This window comes from Tachysurus fulvidraco, chromosome 7, assembly GCF_022655615.1.
Source record: "Tachysurus fulvidraco isolate hzauxx_2018 chromosome 7, HZAU_PFXX_2.0, whole genome shotgun sequence".
In the NCBI taxonomy this organism is placed as follows: Eukaryota; Metazoa; Chordata; class Actinopteri; order Siluriformes; family Bagridae; genus Tachysurus; species Tachysurus fulvidraco.
Window position 1 is genome coordinate 14,070,975 of NC_062524.1, and position 17,500 is coordinate 14,088,474.

The window sequence follows — 17,500 nt, forward strand, 5'->3', positions numbered from 1 at the left end:
GTCTTCAAGCACAGTCACTTCACTAAAGGACATGATACTCAGGAGCAGTTGTGTGTTGAATGTACATGGTGCATGTGTGTGTGTGTGTGTGATGTGAGGTTTCTGAAAACTGAAACTCGGACAAAATGCAGATGTTTTTCTTTTTGTAACCATTCTTTTTATCACATATGATTAATTAATTTATCAAAAAATTATTATTATTATTATTATTATTATTATTATTATTATTATTATTATCTACTGCATACTTTATTACTTGCCATTTTAGTATAATTTTTCTGTTCCTTTAATACGTTACATAACATTATAACACTTTACACTTTAATAAATAATAAATATAATAAATAAACACTATGAGGCTCATACACATTAATTCAATAACAATATTTTATAAATAAAAATATTGTCTCTGTGTGTGTGTGTGTGTGTGTGTGTGTGTGTGTGTGTGTGTGTGTGTGTGTGTGTGTGTGTGTGTGTGTGTGTGTGTGTGTGTGTGTGTGTGTGTGTGTGTGTGGTGGCTTGATTGCAAGTCTGTGGTCATGCTGGGTGCAGGGTAGAAGATGGTGTCCAGGATAGTGAGGTGTTTGCTGAGTGGCACCATAGAAAGAGAGAGAGAGAGAGAGAGAGAGAGAGAGAGAGAGAGAGAGAGAGAGAGAGAGTTAGAGAGAGAGAGAGAGAGAGAGAGAGAGAGAGAGAGAGAGAGAGAGAGAGAGAGACATAGACAGAGTGAGAGAGGCTTTGGAGAGCTCCAGTCCCCCAGTCGACCGCCATTTCACACTGGTGACCAGCACAAATTGGATCAGGCGGCGTTCTCATTGCACCAGCAAAAAAAAAAAAAAAAGATACATAAAATGGCCGGATCTCCAGCACTGCAACACTGAGTGCCGAGTCGGTAGACGAGGCAACATATGAATCACAAACATGCTACATCAAGTAGAAAAGGAAAAATACTCTATTTCAGACAACATTTATGTCACACCATGAAGAGCCTGTAATGTCTGCATACGCAAAGGTCTCTCAAATAGACATTTTCATTCCATCTTACATTCATGATCATATTTAGTGTTTTAAATGATTTTTTTATATAAATAAGCCAGAACAAATTTCTCCGACAGTTCAACAGAATACTCACTTTACTCATAATGTTTATGTTATGACAGGTTGATATTTTTAAGGTTACTGCAGTTCACTGTGAGACGGCACTAACAGATAAGACATCTTTACACCTCTTCTTTTTCATTATTGATTTATTTATGATGCAGTGGCCCTGTTCCCCGAGCTTAAGGAACATGGTCTCACCTGGGATTAATGCTAAAGATCATAATAAAAATAATGAAGTCTGAAGCTGCTATTCCACATGTACACTAACCACAGTAATACTCTAAACATGACATGCTGAGTGAATCTTCAGCAGAAGGCCTAATGTTCAGGAACTTTATGAAGGTTATACTGTTCCTGTATTTTGGTTCCTGCACATTTTTTCACTATATGACCAAAAGTATGTGCACCCCGAACAATACACACAAGTGGTTCTTCCCCAGACTGTTACTTCAAAGCACATGATTGTGTTGGACGTCTTCACATACTGCAGTATTACAGTTTCCCTTCACTGGAACTTATTGTAGTGAAGATCTCGAGTGTCCTGCATAGACCACTGACTCTGACTGAACCCCACTGATCCCTGACTGAACCCCAGACCTCCTCACACTTATACTATCAGTGTCTGATCTCACTAATGATCTTGTAGCTGAATGAACACAAATCCTCACAGCCACAATCTAACATCTCGTGGAAAGCCTTCACAGAAGAGTGGAGCTCATTAGAACAGGAGAGGATGAACATATGTCCAACAAGCACATGTAGAATCATGTAGAATCATACAGTGTAAGATCTAAGCACACCATTTAAACTGCACAGGATCATTTTGAGTGTTCAAATATTTGTTTTATGAGTGTGTGTGTGTGTGTGCATTGTTCAGGCCACGTGCACACTGTGTTTATACTTGGAGAGAAGGGCATGTGGGGCCGATATCTCACGGTAATCAATATAGAAGGGGCAGAGAAGTCGGTGGGGATGGTGTGTGTGTGTGTGTGTGTGTGTGTGTGTGTGTGTGTGTGTGTGTGTGTGTGTGTGTGTGTGTGTGTGTGTAAAGGGGGAGTCGGTAAAGAAACAGGTTATCTCCTGTCATTAATGGAGAGAATCCCAGGCGAGTAGGGTGTGCGAGTGTGTGTATGTGTGGGTGTATGTGTGTGTGTATAGGGAAGCCCTGCATTCATTCAGAAAAACACAGACTGTTTGGCATCGGTAGAAGGCAGACAATTATCTGTATTGATTAACGCCAGCCAGCCAGCACACTGAAGACAGAAAACTATGACTAGATCAATAGAGAGAGAGAGGTGGAAAGAGATGGAGAGGGAAAAGAGAGAGCAGAAGAGCTGCTGGAAATTAGGCAAGACATGAGGAGGAAAAGCAACATGTGTGCTAAGACCTAGAGACAGGAAAGTGTAGGATAGCAAGTTATACTTCCTGCTCTGAGTATTCTTCTACATTCATGTCCACCAGGTGAACATAGAGCTTTCATAGGGATGGGTTTTGGATGTCTGAGAGCAATAACGTTATAGTCTGGTATACATACACACTCACACACACAGTGTCTTTCTTTTGTGAAATCTAGTCATTTCATATTAACTGAAGAAACATAAATTAGCATGAAATTAATTATGAAATCAAACAAAATGAATCCATAACCTCACTCAGTTACGAACGTAGCTACAGGATCCACTATAATGGCCAGGTGTTGTGTTTAAAGCTACGTCATTAGTGATCTTGTCTCTAATATAAAGTCATCCGTAGGTGCTCTTACTCATGGTTGCCATAGTAATAATGTTAACATGAGGCTGTCATAACAAATGCTCCATATGAGAAGAAGAGACATAGCATATGTGTTCTAAAGTTGCTCTGTATTTACATAAACTTTCCTCAATCACATGACACACCCACATCTGTTCTCCAGTGGTGTTAGTCTCTGACACACCCACATCTGTTCTCCAGTGGTGTTAGTCACTGACACACCCACATCTGTTCTCCAGTGGTGTTAGTCACTGATACACCCACACCCACACAATCACCTGGGTCCACAATCACCTGTGTTTTATGTCTTCATGCAAACTGATATCCCAGCTAACAAGTTTGTTTTTGTTAACAAGAAAAAAATTCTTTATGGAAATAACCAGTGTTGTATGTGACAGACAGACAGACAGACAGACTTTAATACTATACAGAAATGCAATGCTATTTATCAGTTCTTCATTTATCACCTGTGCATGTTCACATTTCTCAGGAACTTCTGAAGATAGAATATGTAAACACATATTGTCACAAATATCGGCCTAATTGACACTAATGACTCACAACATGGTGTAAATAGGTGACACAGATGAGGCCTAAAGTAAAATCATATATACAAGGGAGTTAAGACTGAAAAATTTACCATTTAAAATTTAAAATGTAAAATTACTCTTTAACAAGTGGATCATCAGTCCATGTCATTTAACCAGTAAAGTTTTGTCGATCTCTACTCTGGGGTTTTGGACACACACCCGTCCAGGTTACAGTTTTAAACTCAAGAGAGACAACAATCATGAGGAAAGTTTAAGTCATTGCAAAATGTAAATGTGGGGCATGAAATAAAAAGACTTCAACAAACCACTTGTAAAAGTGCCAAATAAACTCATTTCTGCTTCATCATCAGCTCAGACTTGCTCACTAAGGGTTAAAGTTAGAGATAAATAGTAACTTAATGTGAAACATTCAAATTTTTATATTTCTGTAAAGCTGCTTTGAGACAATATTCATTGTTAAAAGTGATACAAATAAATGAAACTAAATTGTATTAAATTCAGTGAAGTTCATGTTCTGTGACCTTTTTTTCATCAGGATCACATGCATCTTACTGTGTGTTTTAAATTATCATGTGCATGTATGAGGAGAACAGTTAAGGATGTTTAGGATTTATTATTTATTACCATCAAATGTAAACAGCTAAGGATCTTCCTGTGTTTCTTGTCAGTGTAAATTTAGAACTAGTTCTTTAATGAGGCTCCATGGGCCACTAGAGAAGCACCTCTGAATTTCCTTATACAATAAACATTGCGTTAAAAACTCTGGAAGCATGTGCTCTGTTTTTAGAGAGGTCTAAAAAGATTCACAGATAATGATGTAGAGAAACCGTTGCACATGGCAGCAATCATTTAACCCCTGAAAGTCTGAATTTATCCACAAATGAACATTGAACCAAAAACAGTATATAAAGTCCTAACTGTCCAGCTCTTTGATTTTAAACAAAGCAGACATGGATTCATGAGCACTTAGCATTGTGGTTAACCACAGTCTGATGTTCTAATGATGTTAGATCAGCTCATGGCTATCAGTCTCAGATCCATAATAATGGACAACCGTAACATTTTGGCTGCATGGCTAGAGATGGAAACAGCTTACTGAGTGGATGATGAAATTCACAAACATCAATACGGTCCACATATCTACACCTCAACCTTTGCATTTCAATGCTGCCTCCTTAAATTATTTATGCTTTGCCCACATCAAAAAAAAAAGCCTCAGCCAAGCCCTTCACACCTATTCCCATAGTAACCAACTGCCTGAGCCCTATAGGTACACGAAGACACCTGTCTCTATAGAATCATATGTAGTTCTAGCACACACACACACACCTCTCACACAAACACACACACACACACACACACACACACACACACACACACACACACACGCATATACTCACACACACACACACACACACGCGTGCGCGCACACACCTCACACACACATCTCACACACACACATACTCACACACACACACACACACACACAAACACACACACACACACACACACACACACACACACACACACACACACACACACACACACACACACACACACATACATACACACACAGTGTATGAGTAGTATTGACAATGTGTGTGTATGTGTGTGTGTGTGCGTGCATGCTTGTGGTTGTTTGTAGTTACTGAGGTTTTAGGTGTAACACTGAACTGATTTATTATTTATATATTATTTATTGTGGTTATTAGCCGCATTAATAACTGTCAGTGGAAAGTGCTTGTGTGTGTATATACCGAATCACAGTGACACGTGGCTCTTTCATACGTTCTGTTTTTTTATGGCGTTCCCTCCTCATCCACTTGGACAATAGCCCCCTGCCCCAGCCATTTCTCTTTACATTTAATGAACAGCAGCCTTCTTGTCCTCCAAACCCCCACCTCCTCTACCACCTTCACCACCACCCTGAATATTTTTACCTCCTCCATCTCTCCCCCACCTCTCCATCACCCTAGCCCTGAACTGCAACTGTTGTTGTCCACTGTTCACCTCATTCACAGTAGACAGTATTGATTTTCAGCAAGTAAAATAAAAAAGGTCATGAATTTTAATGTTTTCTGTCTTTCCCCCCAAAACACCTCCCTCTCCAACACAAGTTCTGTTCATGACCCAGCCCTGTGTTCGCACTACCCCTGTCTCCTCCCACATTCTATCCTGGGGGTAGGATAAAGGAAAGGGGGATGGGGCCATAAAAAAGGAGGGGGTAAATGTGGAGGCAGTGGTTTGAGTGGTTTGGTGACGAGTCGTTTCTCATTTCCACCCACACCCTTTTCTGTTAATTGGGCATCTCACTAGCTGACAGAGAATCACAGGAAGATCTAGTACCAGTCTTGTTAAAAAAGTAACCCATTCCTTTCTCCCTCATTCTTTCCTACTGTTTATTATCTGGCTATTTATTTATTCAGCTGCATCTGTCAGGAAGGTAAGGATGAATGTCAATGCTTCTTTATTTAAGTGAGGAATGTGAAAGGCCAAGCTTACGCTGTCGCCTACATGCTGGAAATTATTTAATCAACACAGATGGATTGCTCCACCTTACAGCCCCACATTACCTTGATAAGTCTTTTAACTATTCTGTACATGAGAAATAAAGGAACCGAGGCGTCACGGCTCTGCTCAGCAAAAACACGGCAGATAGACACCGCTACCTAAAGCGGCATTATACAGTTTCGTGTCAGGAAGAGGAAGATGAGATTTGAGGTACTGAAAGCACATTTTATGTGTTATTATCTGTGTGGTGCTTTTCAAGGCCATCGTATATAAAAGCAGAGGCATGGTGAGAGGGAGAAATGCACAAAATTGTGGGGGAAAAGAGGGCTTTTAGGATAGAATGGTCTGTGTGTGTGTGTGTGTGTGTGTGTGTGTGTGTGTGTGTGTGTGTGTGTGTGTGTGTGTGTGTGTGTGTGTGTGTGTGTGTGTGTGTAAAAAAGTTTTTATATATTGGTGGGGACCAGTCTGGGACCATGATGAACAGTAAAAATGTCTCCTGTGTGGCATGATAAAGAATGTTTAAAGGTAATGTGGACGTACTTCCTGTCAGTCACAGTGAATCACATGCGTCTGTGAGCTCACGTATGTCGCTGAGGGCAGAAAGAGCTCCTTGTGGTTATATTTCTGTAAAGTTGTAGTGATAATGTTCTTATAGTGTTATGTTTATGTTTATATACATATGTTTTAATTCACTGCATTCAAATCAACACAAGCCTAGTAACACGTGTGTGTGTGTGTGTGTGTGTGTGTGTGTGTGTGTGTGTGTGTGTGTGTGTGTGTGTGTGTGTGTGTGTGTCTGTGTGTGTGCATATATTCCTTTAAATGTGAAAATGACATTTACATACAGTAATGAGTGTGTTTAATCATGTCAAACAGAACAGTTACACAACTGCGATTCCTGACTGACTCTAAACTAAGATACAGCACACACACACCTTCTGACTCATCACCTTCATCCTATGGTGAAATATTTCCATTTCGAATAAAGCCCCGTTTTATTTCTTTATATATTTCCAGCACTTGTTCATCTCTAACCCCAAGCTCAAGGTCACTCCATTAATCAGTCCGTTTTGTGCTCTAAAGAACAGCTACATGTGACAACAGCCTCAATTATCTGTCGACTCTCTGAGAGACTTTAGTTTACTCTCTGTGATGAAAATCTTTGACATTTGTGTCTTTGTCTCTGTTTCGTCTCCTCACACTAGAGAGGTCAAGACACAAATCAGCTGCCAACAGACAACACCAACACACACAAAGTTTAACCTGAACTTCATTTGTTATTTATTTTGAAGCCACAAATGAAATGTATTTATTATTAATGTAATTGTAATTAATGTGATTGTAGTTAATAATTACATTAAAAACGGCAATCACATTAATTATAATTACATTAATAATAAATACATTTCATTATTCATATTTAATTATTGTAGGTGGAAAATGAACATTTGAAATCACAATTATCTAGATATTAAAAGACTTTTTCCCACTTTGACAATATTGATGAGTGTCTGAGTAAAGATGATTTGGTTGGTGTATTAAATCAGACTCTTTGTTTGATCAGCGTTAATATCTGAGCGACGGATTCTGTAAGTTTTATAGCAGAAGAAATGTGCTCTGTCTCTCAGCTCTTTTAATATGAAGGCTTTCCTTCTCTGTCTGCCGGCGCTGCAGCAGCTTGGCTCAGGACTTGAACTTGAGACTGAACTGGGCAGGTGAAGGGAGGAGAAGGGGTGAAGGGCACGTGCATATGAATAGAGGGATCACTCTGAAAGGGAGGGGCAAAGGTTAGGGGTCATCCGGTCGACCCCCACCAGCCAAGCATGCAGACAAAAGGAGGCAAGACGCGTGTGGCTGAATGGGCAACGGCTAAACACACTCCAAATGAGGATTGACCCCCCGCACACACACACACACACACACACACACACACACACACACACACACACACACACACACACACACACACATAATCAAACACACACACATATACACAAATATACACACACAGTCACACACATATAAACAAACACACACATATACACAAATATACACACACACAGGCACACATACAGGCACACATACAGAAATACACACATACACAAATATACACACAAACACATACACATACACACACAGGCACACATACAGGCACACATACAGAAATTCACACATACACACAAACACATACACACATGCACACACAAATAAACACACACCCACAAATACATATATACACATATGCACAAATATACACACATACAAACACATATACACAATTATACACACAGTCACACATACACACACATAGAAATACACACAAACACATACACACACACACACACCCATATGCACAAATATACACACATATAGACACCCCCCACCACACACACATACACACGTACACATATACACCCCTCACACACCTCACAGACATATACACACACACACACACACACACACACACACACACACACACACACACACACACACACACACACACACACACACACACAATAAACTCACATAATAAACTCCAAAGTTTCCTTTCCTAAACTGTTCCTAATTTATAAATGTAATGTTTACATATTGTTGAATATATAAACTTGTGTTATTTCATATTTTATAAAGTGTTAATTCTTCCATTTACCTTGAGCTAATAGTGACAATATTTTAATAGCACTGTGTGTGTGTGTGTGTGTGTATATTTGTGTGTGTGTGTGTGTGTGTGTGTGTGTGTGTGTGTGTGTGTGTGTGTGTGTGTGTGTGTGTGTGTGTGTGTGTGTGTGTGTGTGTGTTTGTTTAGCGTATACAGTCTGTTTTCTGTTAATAATCTTTCTAGGGATTAACTATCCAGCCTATCAGCGTTCCTGTACAACACAGAGAGAGCTAACATCACTGACACTGACTAACATCACTGCTTATTTACCATGTGACCTCTGCATAAGGAACAGCCTGAAGAAGAAGAAGAAGAAGAAGAAGAAGAAGAAGAAGAAGAAGAAGAAGAAGAAGAAGAAGAAGCCTGGATGGTGCCACACTGCCGAACACAGAATAAGGAAATCGTACACAACACATCACACACACACACACACACAAATAAATATTTTGTTTAAATTTAAAAATCCCAGTAATGCTGCCCACTGACCAGATTCCAATCTTCATGAAGCATTGGTGTATATTTATGAATGTAGACGAGTGCACAAATGTATTATTGTGTATGTGTGTGTGTGTGTGTGTGTGTGTGTCCGTCCCCGTCTGTTTGGAGGAGGTTGAGGATGTGGTTACTTTGATGAGATTGAAGTGCGAAAGGCACTCAGATTTATTAAAAGCTGGTCCTTTTGCGTCTCTCCATCTAACACACACTCGTTCTCTCACACATAACATTGTTCCCACCATCCCATTTTCACTGCTCATACATTGTGGGGTGGATATTAAATTTCCCCCTCAGATGCTGACTGTAACACCACGACTGGCCTCCTCCTGCCCAAACACTGCCCCCCCCCACACACACACACACATCACACGCACATCACACACACATCACACACACACATACACAGTGTAAAAAAAGGGGAACATTTTCACAAAGAGAAAGTGTGAATTATTTGAGTGTCTGTGTACTAGTTCTATCAGTACGGTGTGAAATCTAATTCTTCAGCTCAATTAATAGACATAAAGAGCATTGACCCTCAATCAGAAGCTAACCATAACAAAATCTACAGAATGAGAAGTATAAAATGTTGTGGTTAAAGACACACAGATGGATAGCGAGGTACAACCAAGGGACCAGAGTGGAGGAAAAACAGGTCATGAGATCGAGAGAACAGCGTGAGAAGGAAAAGTGCAGTAGTTGTTTGAAAAGTGATCATTAAGAAAGATGGAGTGTGGCATCAGGTTCATAGGGCTGAAAATGGATCAGCAGAGAGAGAGAGAGAGAGAGAGAGAGAGAGAGAGAGAGAGAGAGAGAGAGAGAGAGAGAGACAGAGAGAGACAGAGAGAGAGAGACAGAGAGAGAGACAGAGACAGAGAGACAGAAAGACAGAGAGAGAGAAATTTGCAGTGGAATAAAAAAAACAGGATCCATTCCTGATGTCCAGCCAGACAAAGTCTGTTAAAGACAAATACACAGTGCTAAAATGAGGTCCATTTTGTTGCTGATGGTCGTGGTGCTAGTGAGGTCATGCTTCTGTGGGAGTGAATGTGTTTACCTGCATGTTTTTTTATTGGCACATTCTTAATGGACTATGAATGTCTCCATGGATACACAAGAGTGAGAGAGAGAAGGAGTGATAGAGATGGGTCAGATCAGGAGATCCAGGTGCTCAGTGGGAGGCCTTACATGAGAATGTTAAACATGTTAGAGAACCATAATGTGTGTGTTAAACTGCAGAAAGACAGAAAGTCATTGTGATAGAAAATAAGTAAGCTAGAATGATGGACAAAAACACTGATATGGAAATGTCTGTGTGTATGTATTCACATCTCAGGTGGAGAGGTGGAGAGGCACAGTGTAGGTGTTGGGACGGGGATGGAAGAAGTAGCTTAATGCAATAAAGCGTGTTGTATTGACATCTCTGTTGTGTCTATTGATTCCCCATTATGTCTCTAACAAACCCTGGTGGACATTTTGTCATTCACAATCATGTTAGCACTGTGACTAGCCAACACTCCTGAACAAATCCGATCTATACACACACACACATACACAAACTAAAACGGCTAAGCATGCACAAGCCTGTATGTGTTCTATAATCAATACGAGTTGCAGGTTAATTAAACACACAAATTCACACAAACACACAAATACACATGAACACACAAACACACATGAACACACAAATACACAAACACAAATACACATGAACACACAAATACACATAAACACACACAAGCAGACATAAACACACAAATACACATAAACACACATCTTGTCAGGTGCTGAGCACAAAGTGTGCTATTTACCTTCCTACTCACTCTCACTGGTAAAGGCAGAGAAGGTGACACTGTGTCTGTGTGTGTGTGGTGTGCGTGTGTGCGTGCATGCGTGCGTGTGTGTGATAGAAGCAGAATACATGTTCAGAGCAGAAGGTCAAAAGCTGGAGGATACATATTAAACTTTGAGCAAAGGGTCACAACTGGATTTCGTCACCTCATATCCTGTCTGTATCAAAGGCTTCCATTAAGACTCTGTGCTTCTGCTGGGTTCATGTTTACATTGATCGCATGTTGTACACACATCATAGTTCAGACACATTAACAATCAAAACTCTTGGTCCATAAATCCCTAGTCTAGGCCTCACTCTCTAATGAACAAAATACCCAATAGAATAAAATTAAAAATATTATTACATGTAACCGGTGTTGTGATCATGAAAACCATTGAGTGGAGTTTTTAGCACTTCTCTTAACTTTGATTCATATGGGTGTGTGTTCGAACAAACCGCACATTCGTTCAGCATCTCATCGCCTGTTCAAAAGCAAGCGCTCCATTCAGAGCTGTCTGGTGTCCACAACCGGGGCTTATGATCCATCTCACATTCCAAAAATATTCATTCGCTGTCTGATTTTTCAACAAAAATATAAACCATATATTCTAACCACCCGCTTTCAAAAGGTACAGTGCAAAATAAGATAAGAACATCTACATAAATAGGTACCAAAAGTGTGGTGATTATTTATGTTCATTAATAATGTAGTGAAATAACATCCACAAAAATACAGCAGTGAAGGGACAAGTGTCATGACATTCTGGATACAGAGGACAAACATTAGCTTCATTTATGATGAAATTATTTGCAAAACACATCTTGCACCAAACCCAGGCATGAATGGAACACACACACACACACACACACACACACACACACACACACACACACACACACACACACACACACACACACAGAGAGAGAGATTTCACAAGTAAACACATATATTAAAAATCAACATGTTTTTTTCCTATATTACTTATTATATCTGATTAGATGACTTTCACCTCTGAATTCAAAGCCAATACATTTCAGCCAACTGCTCTCTAAAGTCTGAGGTCGGTGCCTACATACTCATCTAAAGAGAGGCATCTCTCCACCAAACAAACCCTATTTAACACACTGAGAAAACACATCAGCATGCGGCCACATCTGGATCATGGCCAAATTAGTCTGTTAATATCAGTAAGTGCATTTCTTGTGGTGAAATTCAGAGGTGCCCCTTCTCACCCCAGCAGTGGGAGGATCACAGAGTGATGAGAGCTGCGTTATAAGTGGGAACTCAAGTCGTGCTTTTTAAATGGTGTTATTAATAAAACTCTATGGTGTCTTAAGAAATGTGACTTCCAACATCCAGTTAATCGCCTAAACAAAACCTGCTGGTGTGGGAAGGGTTAACACCGGCACGATGGAAAATATAGAGTAAAAAAGAAAGGAAAGAAAAAAGACAAATGTCTTAATTATAGTCGCGCAGTTTTCTCTTAAATTTCTGACGAGAACCTGAAGGGATCTGTGCAAAAAAAAAAAAAACACTTAAAAAGCGCGTGAGATGTTAAATTGTCCTGTATGGATGAGATCATTCGTAGGCTATTTGTTAGTTATACGTATATATGAAGAGGGTGTAAAGTTCTTGCTTGGATTCCACTTAAATTCTCAAAAGGAAAACGGAAGATTATTGCATTCACATGAGATAATTTACGTTTTCACTAGATTTTTTTTCTCTCAAAAGTCCCTTCAGGGTCTCCGTAGGATTCTTTTCAGCGACGTCGTTAAATTCTCACCCTCCGTGTCTCGTGCGCTCCCGCGGTGCCCTTATTGATCCCGACGGGATCGATACATTAGCATGAATATTCCCGACCGGACAAGCGCGCGCGCAGCCTGAGTCAGAGCGGCGGGAAATGAGAACGAAGACACCGAATAGACAGAACGAATAAATGATGGACGAGAGCCGTGTCCACCTTGAGCAGGGTAATAAAAGTCGGACTCGTGTGAAATGGAACAGAGATGATTGTGCGTCGCTAATAACAAAATAAGCTTTTGTTTTTTAAGCTGAAATTTCTAAGTAAATGTTGTTTCCCCAAATGACTAGAACGCATGTCGGTAGCTGTGTGAAGTGCAGAGTGGAAGGGCTTTTACCGTGTGTGGAGCGCAGAGACAGCGGGGCTTTTAGGCGCCAGAGGTCGGGAGCAGCTCTCTGCAGCACTAACGGCACCGGCAGAGGAACGAACATGATCCGCCGCTGCGCGTGGCTTTACAGCTTCCTGCTTTCGGTCCTTCTTCCTTTACCTTCTCCTCTTCTTCTTTGGTTGCTCTTGTTGGTCTTACTTTTGTGGTACATGGACGGGTTTGTGCGCCGGCTTTACTGCGCCTTTTTACTTTTGGTGTTGTGCCTTTGTGTCATTGTTACATCGGTGCGCTCGCGCTGGTGTTTTGCTTTAGTGTGTGGGCTTGAGTTGAAGACGAGCAAACAGAAAACTAGACAGGAAGAGCATCAGGCAGCTCGTTATTTATGCTACGGAAGGTAATGAGTGTATCTGTACAGTGAGCACCGTTACACCGACTTTTACATCTGCCCTGTCACTACCCCTCAATACAGGTGTGCACACAAACGGATCCGGTGCCGCCGTCTTGTACAAGTCAGCAAAAACTGCAATAGAGCCGCAAAGAAAACGCTGTTTAAAGCCATACTTTGGTTGACCAGGTTTGGTTCTCTGCTACACACACGCACGCGCACGTCAACATTCTTACAGTAAATCTAAAAATGTCTAATAATTCAGCTTCAAACCGGAGTAAAGTCGCATCTCTCACTTTCTGTCATCACGGAGCAAAAATTAAACGCAAGCGATAAATAAACAAATACAATAAACTGGACATTTCTCTCTCTCTCTCTCTCTCTCTCTCTCTCTCTCTCTCTCTCTCTCTCTCTCTCTCTCTCTCTCTCTCTCTCTAAAGCTAACAGAGACTGAAGAAGCAGCACGGTACCGATTCACGAGGAAATGGTTCTTTGACTATCCCGTCATCCGTCTGTGTGTTTATGTGTGTGTGTGTGTGTGTGTGTGTGTGTGTGTGTGTGTGTGTGTGTGTGTGTGTGTGTGTGTGTGTGTGTGTGAGAGAGAGAGAGAGAGAGAGAGAGAGAGAGAGAGAGAGAGAGAGAGAGAGAGAGATATTTTGGCAAGGCCGCCAGCTCGCGCTGTGTGCATCCCAGCAGTACGGAAAGCGCTCTGTCCGCCTCCTGCAACCAACCTCTCTCTCTCTCTCTCTCTCTCTCTCTCTCTCTCTCTCTCTCTCTCTCTCTCTCTCTCTCTCTCTCTCCCCCTCTATTTCCCCCTGTTACTAATGCTATATAAAGCCAGGCTCTCGTCTGTATTGATCTCTTGATTACGCTTCATTATGATGTCTCAGATGATTGCGGTGATCCGCTAATCGATAGCTGATTATGCGCACATTTTCCACACCATGTGTGTGTGTGTGTGTGTGTGTGTGTGTGTGTGTGTGTGTGTGTGTGTGTGTGTGTGTGTGTGTGTGTGTGTGTGTGTGTGTGTGTGTGTGTGAAATTGGTGGCTTCTAGTTTGTGCCACAAAAGTTTCATGCGGCTCGTAGGTGGGACGTGAAAGAGCAGTGTGTCGTTTCATTCTCTCTCTCTCTCTCTCTCTCTCTCTCTCTCTCTCTCTCTCTCTCTCTCTCTCTCTCTCGCCCACTTTCTCGTATTTCCCCTCCTTCCGTCCATCCCAGTCCACAAATCTACAATCTGCACCGCACATTTATACTCCAGATTATTGCCGACATAGATTTTTAAAATAGAAAAATCTATACGCTAAACATTACAATCAATACGGGAAAATCGCAGCGTACAGCTCCATTCTCTCTCTCTCTCTCTCTCTCTCTCTCTCTCTCTCTCTCTCTCTCTCTCTCTCTCTCTCTCTCTCTCTCTCTCTCTCTCGTCCTGCGGTTGTTTTTAATGACATATCGATCAATTATGATTCCCTTCTCATAAAAATGGTTGTATTGTTAATGACTAGATGTAAACGATTTGTTCAGGACAAAAGCCAAAATCGTGATTAAAATATTATGTCATTAGTAATAAGCTTTAGATTATTCGGATAAAATGCTGTATGCTCATTTTATGCTCTTATCTAGTGCAACAAAGATATGTGTTCTGCCCCAAACCCCCCAACCCCTTCCCTAAAATCACCCCCACCCACAGCCACCTCCTCTGTTTGACAGATGACATCCTTGTGTCCAGCACACAGGAGGAAAGAGAAAAGGAGGAAATATGGAGAAGCGACTAGTTGTCCATCCCGATCCCCCCTAGGCAGAAGGGGCAGCCCCCTCCATCCAAACTCCTTCCAGACAAAAGCAATTATTTCTTGTATAGTGTGTTTTGTGCGCCTATCGCGTAGAGAGGGAAGGAAGGTAGGTTGAAGATAGAGTTTGGCCAAATACTTTCTCCTTCCAACACACACACACACACACACACACACACACACACACACACACACACACACACACACACACACACACACCCCACTTCTGACATTTCATACCACACCAGGCTCAAGGCTCAATGGCCAACTCGTTGCTCATCACTGAACAAAGTAATATCCACAAAACCCAGAATAATGTACAGCATTTACGAGCTCAGACATTTACAGAAGGGCTTAAACTTATTCTTGAAAAAAATAAAAATAAAAAATAGTAACAGCAATAATAATAACATCAATAGTAACGATAGTAACACAACTTTGACAACATTATTATTATTATTATTATTATTATTATTATTTCTAGGTTGTACTATTTGTTGCTGTGTGTGTGTTTCAGAAACAGAGTGTGAGGCAGAGTTCATTGTTAAATAGCAATGCCATGTTGACAAATGAGTTGGTTGAATTAAATTCCCTCTCATCCATAACAAAGTGCCCCAATCAATAGCAGCTTACAATTATATCACTGCCCACATTCACACTATCATGTAGCTAACACTATACACTACACACACAAACAAACACACAGTCGCTGTGGCCTAATGATCAGTGCTGACACATTGTCAATAGGCAGCTCGACTTCTGCCAATAGCTCTAATACATATCCATTATGTTGGCCGTGGGCTTGACATTATGGTATGACTGTTTCAACTAGCTGCAGTCATTTTTGTGCATTTATGGTGTGGCTTCTTCATCACCTTTAGCTCACTGACAAATTCTCTGCCATCAGTATAACCTCAGAATGCTGGAAAGTGGACTGTGCAAATATCTGGAGCTTGCACTCGTATTCCTCAGCTATACTGTAAGTAAAATCAGCCCATCACCATTACTCTGTCTCACTCTGATATGTAATATAAAATAAAACATTCTGATATATTTGATTTTCTGTAGGTTTACATTACAGCATGTTATTGTGTGCTATAGATGCCCTATTTTGTGACAGCTTCCAGTTTGTATGCTTTAGCATAAAAAGATCTCCTACAAATACCATACACTGTTAGGGTGTGATCAGGAGCTGTGCACTGTGGATCTGTGCACTGTGGGGCTGTGTACTGTGGGGCTGTGCACTGTGGGGCTTCAGGGCTGTGCACTTTGGGGCTGTGCACTGTGGGGCTGTGTACTATGGGGCTGTGCACTGTGGGGCTGTGCACTGTGGGGCCTTGGGGCTGTGCAGTGTTGCCACAATCAAAACCAAGTGAAACTGTAGCCTCTGTAGTATGTGAGCCTCCATCAACACGAGAAAAGGATAAGAGTGGTGGTTCAGTCTGGGAGCTTGGCAACAGAGAGAAATTGTGTGTGTGTGTGTGTGTGTGTGTGTGTGTGTGTGTGTGTGTGTGTGTGTGTGTGTGTGTGTGTGTGTGTGTGTGTGTGTGTGTGTGTGTGTGTTTATAAGTTGCAACACATGTAACACATGTGGTAGAGAGGCAGAGAATGAGTGAATAGGCTGTAGCATGCTGTGCTTGTGTTGTGTGTTTGTGTTCATGGAAGTAGCACAATATATATATATATATATATATATATATATATATATATATATATATATATATATATATATATATATATATATATATATAAATAAGAATTGTTTGCCAGTTTGTTTAAATATAACCAAAGTTTAGTTTGAAGTCCATTAATCTAACAGTTTTCTTTTATATTCTTTATCAATAAAATCTATTAAACACATCCTTAACATTCAATTTCTCCTTGTCGATCAATCCAAACAAGTTTAATCTAATACCCTTAACTGATTCTCTCTCTCTCTCTCTCTCTCTCTCTCTCTCTCTCTCTCTCTCTCTCTCTCTCTCTCTCTCTCTCTCTCTCTCTCTCTCTCAGTCACTTTGTGTGCAGTGAGACCATGTGTGGGTAGATTTAGAACCGAGATCAATAAGAAATGTAGAAATCAATGCACTTAGCACCAGGAAATCAATGGGCTCTAATCGGGATGCCAATGGCACAAGTCAAAACAATTAAGAGAGAAGAAAAATGTTTAACAGCGTCCTCTCTATTGCTTACACGGTGAGAGGGGGGGAGAGAGAGAGAGAGAGAGAGAGAGAGAGAGAGAGAGAGAGAGAGAGAGAGAGAGAGAATAAACCTTGCAAGACAAGGCAAGATGCAGTGA

The 17,500-nt window shown here is 40.9% G+C and overlaps 1 protein-coding gene across 1 annotated transcript in view; it reads right to left on the reverse strand.

The window, feature by feature from the left end:
* The window catches only part of LOC113653853 (POU domain, class 2, transcription factor 2), a 36,436-nt gene extending 22,453 nt beyond the window's left edge, over window positions 1-13,983 (reverse strand). The window contains exon 1 of the mRNA XM_027163707.2: window positions 13,037-13,983. Coding sequence (XP_027019508.1) covers window positions 13,037-13,130 — 94 coding nt within the window. The 5' untranslated portion in view covers window positions 13,131-13,983. The remainder of the gene's footprint in view (window positions 1-13,036) is intronic.
* Between the last annotated feature and the right edge of the window lie 3,517 nt (window positions 13,984-17,500).